Source organism: Rutidosis leptorrhynchoides, chromosome 10, assembly GCF_046630445.1.
Source record: "Rutidosis leptorrhynchoides isolate AG116_Rl617_1_P2 chromosome 10, CSIRO_AGI_Rlap_v1, whole genome shotgun sequence".
Taxonomy (NCBI): Eukaryota; Viridiplantae; Streptophyta; class Magnoliopsida; order Asterales; family Asteraceae; genus Rutidosis; species Rutidosis leptorrhynchoides.
In genome coordinates, this window is record NC_092342.1 from 314,481,582 (window position 1) to 314,491,717 (window position 10,136).

General features: G+C 33.8%; 1 protein-coding gene across 1 annotated transcript; it reads right to left on the reverse strand.

The window, feature by feature from the left end:
* Positions 1-979: 979 nt before the first annotated feature.
* LOC139871257 (equilibrative nucleotide transporter 8-like) lies at positions 980-3,707 on the reverse strand. The gene is made up of 2 exons (XM_071858985.1): positions 3,194-3,707; positions 980-1,683 (listed from the first exon to the last, which is right to left on the reverse strand). The coding sequence occupies exons 1-2, from the start codon at positions 3,705-3,707 to the stop codon at positions 980-982; spliced, it is 1,218 nt and encodes a 405-aa protein (XP_071715086.1).
* Positions 3,708-10,136: the final 6,429 nt, after the last annotated feature.

Genomic DNA, 10,136 nt, shown 5'->3' on the forward strand with positions numbered 1-10,136 from the left:
TAAAATTAAATGCGAATGCTTTTGAAACGTCTCATTTAGAGGGCGTAACTGTTACTGTGAGACCTATGATTTACACGCCGTCAGATGAGAATTTGGCGGGGTGTTATAAGTTTCTCATGGGGCTTGATAATGTTTATGCTTAAATCAAAAGTAATATTATTACTTCAGCTCCTAAGGTGTCTTGGTATTCGGTAGTCTGGTATCCTCAAGGTATTCCCAAGCATATTTTTTGTACCGTGGCTTTTCATGTGGGGAACTGAAAATGGTAGACAAATTTAAGCAATGAAAAATAGTTTCAAATGGTGCGTTGTTATCCTTGAAGTAAGATTTTAAATTCTCATGATCATTTGTTCTTCAATTGCCTTTTATCACTTTGTATTTGGTCACACTCTAAACAACTTATTTAGTTTCCGATTTTTAGTGACTCGTGGAGGGACTTTCCGCTATTAGTAAGCCCATTTGCTAAGTGTAATGTATCACAAATTATCATTGTAAAGTTGTTGTTCGTGGCAAATGTTTATATGTTGTGGCAAGAGAGAAATAATAGATTCTTCAAGAAAAAAATGTCTCGTGATCAAGTTAGTGACGCTATACTATCTATCTGGTTAAAGCTTATGATGATTAAATGGAAGATGACTCCTCAAACATTGCGATTGAAGTCAAACTGAAAAATCTCTTAATGTGTATTGATAGTTTTGGTTACGAGCATGTTGCTCATATAGCTAATAGTTCCTTGTATTAGCTAGGTTGTTTGAGATGCTATATAACTCATCTATAGTCGTTTGGACTGGACTTAAACCATTCGTTGTTCTTTTTAATACGATTTGTCTGAGTAATACCTTTTGCCCAAAAAAAATTGACTGAAATAAAAAACTATACACATAACATAATGAAAAAAGCGGTTTAAATCTGTTTAAAAAGACTATTAAAAGTTTATCATTAAAGATGCTCTTAGCAATATACAAATTTAGATAATTCTTCATATATTCCACAACCAAGTAAAAGCTGAACCTACAACTAACCCAACAACCAAAAATGTCTCCATTGCAATCCCAACCACTTCTGATTCCTCAATAGGAACCAACTTTGGTGCAAGTATCATAAGCACACTTGTCAAATACCCGTTACTCGTTCCAAGCATCAATGTCAATACTATAACCGGACCCTCACTATGCATCCATTTTGGTCCATGGATACAACCAACAAAAAGCGGGTAAAATAAGACCCGAACTAAACAACACCATATAGCTCCCTTACTCTCAATTGGTACATAAATAGCAGTTAAGCACTTGCCAAAAAAATCACCAACATTAAACGTTGTGATTAAAATTATAGGATACCAATCTTTGAAATTTGACGACACAACGTTTTCACTCAAATAACCAGGAAAGATCGATAGTGAAACAACGTATAGCATGAATACTGCGATTACTTGCCATCGGATCTTTTTTACCACGTCCCAAAAATTTGAGGTAATCGATATGTTTTGTGACAAGTCTGTCTGTTTTTTGTTATGGTAACATTTGATTACTGGTAATTTGTGTAACACGTTTGTGCAAATGATGCATAAACCAACAATGAGTGCACTAAATACGAAGTAGATTTGTGTGCTTTTTTGGAGACCGTTTTGCGTGTGTGGAAGTGATGCCTTTGTTATGATTCTCAATATTGAAACCACGAGACCTGCAAAAACGAGATCACTAAAATTAAGTCAAAATTGATCAAGTGGTGTTTGACTTAGCCATTTACAAATTATTTAATTATTAAAATATTAAATCCTAAATAATTTATTAATAGTGTTAGATAAATTTAATTTTAAAATCTAACTGCCAATTGACAGACAAACGTGAAAAAAATGAATTTTTAAATTATATGATTATTGCCAGTTGTTTCGTTTTTTTTTAATAATATAATATAATTAACTTACCTTTTAAAAAAAAAAAATTATATGATTATATATGTTATATAACATTTACGAATCCTATATATCTTATGAGCATATTCTATGTAAGAAAAAAAAATGTGACAATTTGTCATTTTTTCCACACATTAAATCTTCATTTATCTAGCAATTAAAGATATATTTATTGACCTTATTAAAAACGATACAGCAAAAAAATGTATTTACAGATTTTATTGTCTACTATAGAAACAGAAGAACGTTACTAAATCTAGAACGGAAATGTTTGGAAACTGCAAATTCGGAGTAAATACCAGACTATTTTGTAAAAAAAAAAAAAAAAAAAAAAAAAAAAAAAAAAAACTTATTGTTTTCAATGTGTTTTAAATTACACCATTTCGTACTAGATGTATTTTTTTATTTTTTTTTTTAAATAACAAATTTGTAATATATTTTTTTATTCCAAAAAGTCATATTTAAACACATAATTATGATTCAGTTTATCGAAAACTACTGAAATTTTAAAAAATTAAATGCACTTATCACAACTTCAGTATTAAATTTATTATAGAGGCTAAAGATACGGGAAAAGAAAAACTTTAAAGGAATTTAATTAATCAGATTAGGGAAAAAGGTAGATTTTATAAAAAAAATAAAGAAATTATATGTACGGAGATAATCAATGTTTATTGTTTTATGTATGTAAGCCACCTATTTTTGATTAACTAACCTTAGGTGAAAAACATTCTGTAAGACAACTAAGTTTATATTTTATTTTGTATATATGAAGATAGTTAAAATGTAAATGCTCATGTAACTTTAAAAAAATAGTAGTAAAAAAAAAATTAAAAAATTAAAAAATAATTTTACTAATGACAACACTAATAATAATCGTTAACATAAATTAAATAATTATACATAGTGGTTAATAATATATTTTTAACTAATAGTTATCAAATTGTATATTCATGTAATACATGTTAACAACATCCATGTGTGTGTGTCATTTTATATTTTTTTAGATACGTATTTATGCAGATTTAGTATAAATGAATCGTGGTGATATATTTTTAACATCAAAATTAGTAAATCCAACACAATTATGTATTAGATAATTGTATTACATAATTACTTAATGCACAATTATTACAACTAATTTTGATCGTGAGAATATCAATTTCCCTTGATTTAATGTACGAATTTTGGGTTATTTACTAAATCATTTTAATCGCTATTTAGAAAGGTAAGTAAAAATCCATATATAATTGATATATAGTCAAATTAATACCATACCGGCAGTTGCGTTGCCGGCGAAAACAGCCTGCATGTACCGTCCGGGGAGTTCTCCGGTAGCACCAACTAAACTTCCACCCACGAGTCCATCAGCTAACCCACTAGCCATAACCATCGTCACAAGCACCACAAACGCGATATTCGATTCATTTGCGGTTCGAACACCATGGTCAATCCAGTCAGTCAACGGTGCAACCATCAAAGCCAAAATAAACAAACCCTGACCCACATTCATCCGGGTCCGAACCGAAGGCAACTTAATCCGGCTGGACCGGGACCAACACATGAGAGTAAAAAGAACCGTCAATGCTGCTGACATGTAACCAACAGAAAACACTTTGCTGATGTGTTTTTCTGGATATAAAAATTGAAAGTAATCAACGGCTGTGATGAAAGCGTTCCATGGAACCAAATAACCCGCACCGAGTAGAAAATGGATCATGTATGCTAAATGGTATGTGTCTTTTGGTTCGTTGTATATCTCTGGCTTCACCATTGATTGTACAACCTCCATTTTTGCCGGCCGGAGTTTTTTTCCCACCGGTCACCGCTAAAATAAGAGGTTGATTGTATATATGATGTGTGTGTATATATGTAATCTAGGGAATATGAATTGCTTTTGTAATGAAGTTATGTATATCGTCATTTCAGTTTCGTGAATTAATGAATTTAAGGTGGCAATGCTAATATTAGAAAATTTTCAATTTATTTGCTTTTGTATCAATGCATGATTTCATGTGAAGGATTTATGAACTTAACACGTAAATATTTTCCTTTTTAGCTCACTTAATTATTATTTTTTACTTAGATTGCATAATATTCAACAAGTGAATATTGTCAGTAATGAATTTTACGGTAGGAGCGTTTAATTTTTAATTTCACACCTATAATTTGAAAATAGATCAGAATTAAAACAGAAAAATAAAATCAAACAGAATTCAAAATTTTAATTTTATACAAATGAATTATACTTTTCGTTTTAAAATTTTTAAATTCAGTTATATTGAAAATCGGATTAATTACTAATATATTAAATCAAGGATTTACGTTGACTATATTCCGTTATTTTATGTTTCAGTTCGTTTATAGAAAGGAATTCAATTTATAATTTTGCTAAGAGTTAATTATACGATTGATCCCTATGGTTTACTTCAAATTATACTAGTAGTCCTTTTCTTTTTAAAATTATACCGGTTGTAACGACCTTGGATTTTCCAACGTTTATTTATTAATAATTATTATTATTAATACGTGTGATTAAACGAATGTATGTTATTACATTTACTTGTTGCCATGATTGCCCGTACTTGACTTTAATTGCCCGATACGTCTTTGTGACACACGAAACTTTCACGAATAATATTTTTAGATATTATTTGCATTCATGATTAAGTTTATTAATCATTTTAATTAACTAAAGTTTTTAGTTAGTTACTTGGGCTTTTAATTGGATTAACTTGTTAATTGCATACATACTTGGGCTTTTAATTGAACCTGGGCCTTTACTAGTGTTATTGGACTTTAGAAGCCCACCCTACATCTTTTATGGACTTATTAGCCCAACACTACTTGTAAGTATCATTTTAGATGGTAACTAGTTAGTTTTATGCACATTGGAATCTAGTTGCTTGTTATCCCCATGCATGCACCTCAAGTAACCACCTTTAAGGACAATCTAATGCTAGTAACCATTAAACACTTGCCTTCCCTTTTTTTTTTTGAACTGCTGACCGTGGGCCTTAGATGGCTTGAAGAGCATTTTGGTTTCATTTTTCATTACTTCACTCTCTTGTTTTCTCTCATTCAAACACACACTTCAACTTGCTTCATTTTTTTCTCTCATCCTTCTCTACATTTTGTAAGTAACAAAGCTTGAGTTCTTCCCTTTCTTCTCTCTTAAAACCGTAGCCTTTGGCTACCAAGATCATCATCATCTTTTGTTACTTGTTGTTTGATTACTTGTTTGTTAATTATTTACTTACTTGTTGTTGTTACATACTAGTTTCAAGAATCAACTCTTTAGTTTGATTCTTCATAATATCTTGAATTTTCAAGAACACAAGAACATAAACTTACTAGTTTATGATTCTACATTTATTGTTTCAAAAGTTTGTAAGTTCATAGTTGTTAAATTCATACTTGTAATTCATGTTAGTAAACTTTAAAGTTTACTTTCTTAAAGATCAAACTTTGGTTTGAATCTTTAAAGTATGAACAACCATGACCTATTAACTTGTTTACTTAGTTTACTTCTTCATTTTATACACTTTAATTTCATGTTTGTTGTTGTTGTTGGTCAAGTACTACAAGTTAGTCTTGATCTCATACTTTCTTGAAATTTAAAGTTAACTTTAAAGATTCAAGAACATGAAAGTGTAACTCTTTATTTATAACTTTACTTACTTGTGTTGGATTTAACTTAATAACCTTAGATCTAGACTTTTGGGTCTTGGATCTTCAAGATCTAACTAAGAACTATGTTCTACAACTTAAGATCTTGATTTCATGAGTTTACTTTCAAGTTTGTAACTTATTATTAGTTTTAAAATTCATGTATGTGTTAGATCTAAGACTTTGGTGTAACTTTAGTTCATCAAAACACTTGCAACACTTAAGTGAGTTGTGCTTCATGTCTTAGACTTACACTTGAGTTATGATGGTAAAACCTTGGTGAAAATGATGCAAACACATCAACGGGTTGTACACTTGAAGCTATATGCATCAAGGATGAAAACCATGATAAGCATCGAGCACCAAGAACCACCGGAACCTACTGACCCTACTGTTTTCTGTATTCTGGGTATGATCAGTAAGACCTGGGCTGTTATGATTATGATTTTCAAATAGCTCTGTTCGAGTAGATAACTTTTCATATAGGACTCGTCTTAATCCGAGTTACGGTTTAGGATTTATGGCCCTCCGATCGTCACTATGTCCTTTAACGTTGTGCAGAAATTTCTGACCTACTCGCACTTAGACCGTCGCCACGGTCAAACGAAGACGAGTTTGCTTCTGTAAATTTTACCACACTTAAAAGACTCATATATGGAGCCATGGCCACTGGTCCCACCTTAATTCAGTAAGGGTAGAGGCCGTGGTGACTGACTGAAGTCAGCCTTTGTTTTAAACTACTTTCATAAACGAAACTTACTTTACGCCTTTTGTTTGATGATGAATGATGATGACCTTTAAGACCTTATTTACATACTTTTAAACCTATTCGGACGATTTACTGACTTAGTACTATTTGACTTAGGTTGAGGACTTTCTGACCGATTACTTGCACACTTTTCCCGACTCGACTTTACGACTACTTTATCATTGTGAGTTATAGCATTCCCTTTTTACTTTAACTTATTTTGGGAACTGAGAATACATGCGGATTTTATGTTTTACATACTAGGCACGAGTACTTAAACTTATATATGTGTGGGTTATATAATGGCAGAAACATTCCCTTTAGCTCGGTAACGTTTAGTCATTGGTTTTTGAACCAGTGAAAGCGAATCTTAGATATGGATCCATAGGGTTTGACATCCCCACTCGGGCTAGTCGCGCTAGCATTTAACGGGTGTTTAATACTTCGTAAGCATACGCACTCGCCAAGTATACTTTCAGTGGGTTATAAATGTTAAGTTAGTTACCAAGTGCCCACGGTTAAACATATACTTTATCATACTATTTTGAAACGCTCTTTGTAGCATAGAAATCTCGTGGCCTACCTTACATTACTGTTATACTTAAACTATAGCTCACCAACCTTTGTGTTGACGTTTTTAAGCATGTTTTTCTCAGGTGCTTAAGGTTATTTGCTTCCGCTGTCGTGCTAGTCTTGCCGTAGACACCCGCTGCTCTAGTGTTATCACCGCATGAACTGTTTACCTTGCATTTAAACTTTAATACATTTGAGACTATGTTTTGTAACGACCTAAGGGTCACATACATTTATTCATGCTTGCTATTCGTAGAAGCATACTGTTGGTGTAAAACAATTGACGTCGGTTATGACGTCACCTTTTTATCGTGAATGCAACTTCTTTTATTACAGCATATAGTACTTAACCTTGTAATGATCCTGTTGTTGATGATTCGTACACGATGGTTTTGTACGGGGCATCACATTTTGTATCAGAGCATTGGTTGTAGGGAATTAGGTTGCATTAGTGAGTCTAAGACCGACCCGAGTAGGATTCACTAATAGGACTAATCTACAACTTGCTAGTTTACTTGTTTCCGCTGAACTTACTGCATGCTGCTGCTTGCTTTTACTGCTATATGCCGTATGCTACTACATGATTCCACTACTGTATGATATCACTTGCTTTCGATTGCATGCTACTTCTGTACGATTCGTTATTATTGCCATGCTACTTATTGTTATACATGATTTAAACTGTTGGCCTAATACGTGCTTTCACTGACGCATTTGGTCGGCGTCGTAGGGTTACTGCTCGTAAGCGGCTTGTGTCGTACCCTGCCGACCCACAAGTGCGTAAGACACCCCGTTACGTACTGACTATTTCTGGAGCCGGAACGTCTGCACCCCGTTTTGTGCGGTCTGCACCACCCGCACCACCAGCACCACCCGCACCACCTGCACCACCAGCACCACCTGCCCCACTATCTCCCACTGTTGAGGAATTGACAAGGGAGGTGGGAATCCTCCGAGCTCGGGTTACTGAGCTCGAGGAGCAGTTGGCTCAGGTTTTGGACATCCTACACCCACCTTCACCGTAGGACCTTTTGTATTAGATTTCATGATGTAATCTAGTTGTAGTTTCATATTTCACTTGTGTATTGTACGAATCTATCATGATGTATGAAACTTATTATTAATGAATGGAAACTTTGTGATGTTACTTTTTGCACAAGTGTTCTATTTACGTTACTGTATGGTGTTTTGCGGTACTTGTATCAACTTGCGTTACTTAATTAACATGTGTTGTGATGTTTACATGTTGGTTGTTATATACTATATTATTATATATCGAATGCTGGATTTTGACTTGAGTCAAAATGTTTGTATAGAACACCATGGCTAACGGTCGATCCACACCTACTGCTGCTCAAATTGAAGAGATGATCCAAGAACGTGTAGCTGCAGCCATTGCGGAAATGCAACCCCAAGCTCCACCGCCACCGCCACCGCCACCGCCACCACCGCCGGTTATTCAACCCGTTCGAAATGGGTGTACTTACAAGGAATTCCAGAGCTGTAAACCACATAACTTCAGCGGCACTGAAGGACCGGTTAGTCTCACCAGATGGTTCGAGAAACTTGAATCAGTATTCCGAGTTAGCAACTGTTCGGAGGACAACAAAACCAAATTTACTTCTTGCACGCTATCTGACGGCGCGCTCACGTGGTGGAACACAATGGCACAGGCACAAGGCATTGATGAGGCGTATGCTACGCCATGGGAAGAATTTAAATGTGCCATGATTAAGGAGTATTGTCCGAGAACCGAAATCCAAAAGATGGAGATGGAATTCATGCAGTTAAAGGCCGTTGGGAACGACCTTGATGGTTACAACAGGAGATTTTTGGAATTAGCCCTGATGTGTGGTTACCCCGGAATTCAAACGAATGGAAAGGTACTTCTGGGGACTCCCTAAGAGCATTAAGGGAAACGTCACCTCATCCAAACCCCCAAATGTTCCCGAAGCGATGCGCATGGCGCATACTTTAATGAATCAGATAACCATTGATGAACCGGAGAAAACTAAGTCTGAAGCAGGTACTAGTGAAAAGCGCAAATGGGATAACCACAACAATAACAACAACAACAAAAACAACAACAGGGGAAGAAACAATGATCAAAACCCGGCGAAACGACATGAGGGTTTTAGAGGAAACAACAACGGTGGAAACCTCAACCCCAACAACAACACCAACTCAAACCCGAACTACAAAGGTGTGATGACCCGGGAATTTCCGACTAAATTTAAACTAAATCTTTATATGATTTCGACACAATAAGCAAAGTCCGTTATGTTGCGTCTCAAAAATTGTGAACCATTTTCATATATTCAATTGACCTTCGACTGCTCTCGACGATTCACGAACAATTAAATGTAAATAGATATGTGTGTATGTATATATAAATAATAATTAGAAATATAATTTGAAATATTATATGTTGTTATTAAAAAAATTAATAAAATAAAAATAGAATATTATAATCATTATTATTTAAAATATATCTCTCTCTATATATAAATTATATTAGAAATAAATATTAAATAATTGTAATACTCATTTGATGTCCCGATTGATATTAAGTAAGTTAAATTCAAACTTATATGATTTTAAAATAAACGGTGAATCGAAAATGAGATCTATAAATTTTAGGCTTACTAAAAATGTATTTAAGACCTAGTTATTAAGTTTTAACACTTTTTTTTATTTTACCCATAAATGAGAGGGACAGTTGATGTAATTTTCATTTAAGGAATTAATGATCGAATTTTATACATAATGACCAAAATAAATAAATATAGTTATTTTAAAAATATGGGATTTTCCTGAAGACTTTTATCCGCCACTAATTTAACAACGGGGTACGAAGTCCAGTCCGTGATATAGTGTCGGCAGTGTAATAGATTAATATACCGTGATAATTGGAATCAATCATGATGTTACTGTTTTTTGTTATATTTAAATCATAAGTGCATTATATCTATTATATATACACACTCACACATATGTAAGATGAGGAGAACAAGAATTAAGGCTGCTATCCTATTCAATCCAATAATTGGTCACTGTGCTTAACCTTGCACATTTTAAACTTATATATATAAATACGTATGTGATGTATATATCTAAACCATATCACCACCATTCTTAAAAACCCATAAACCGGCAACCATATTCTTCACCGAACATCATCACCACACCATAGCCACCACCGGAGCACCACCTTCGGCACTCACCACCGCC

Excerpts from the sequence above, each read along its gene's own strand:
- LOC139871257 (XM_071858985.1), bottom strand. The coding sequence starts at position 3,707 with ATGGAGGTTGTACAATCAATGGTGAAGCCAGAGATATACAACGAACCA. Across the intron at positions 1,684-3,193 it reads CGCCGGCAACGCAACTGCCG|GTCTCGTGGTTTCAATATTG; the intron begins GTATGGTATTAA and ends TCGTTTTTGCAG.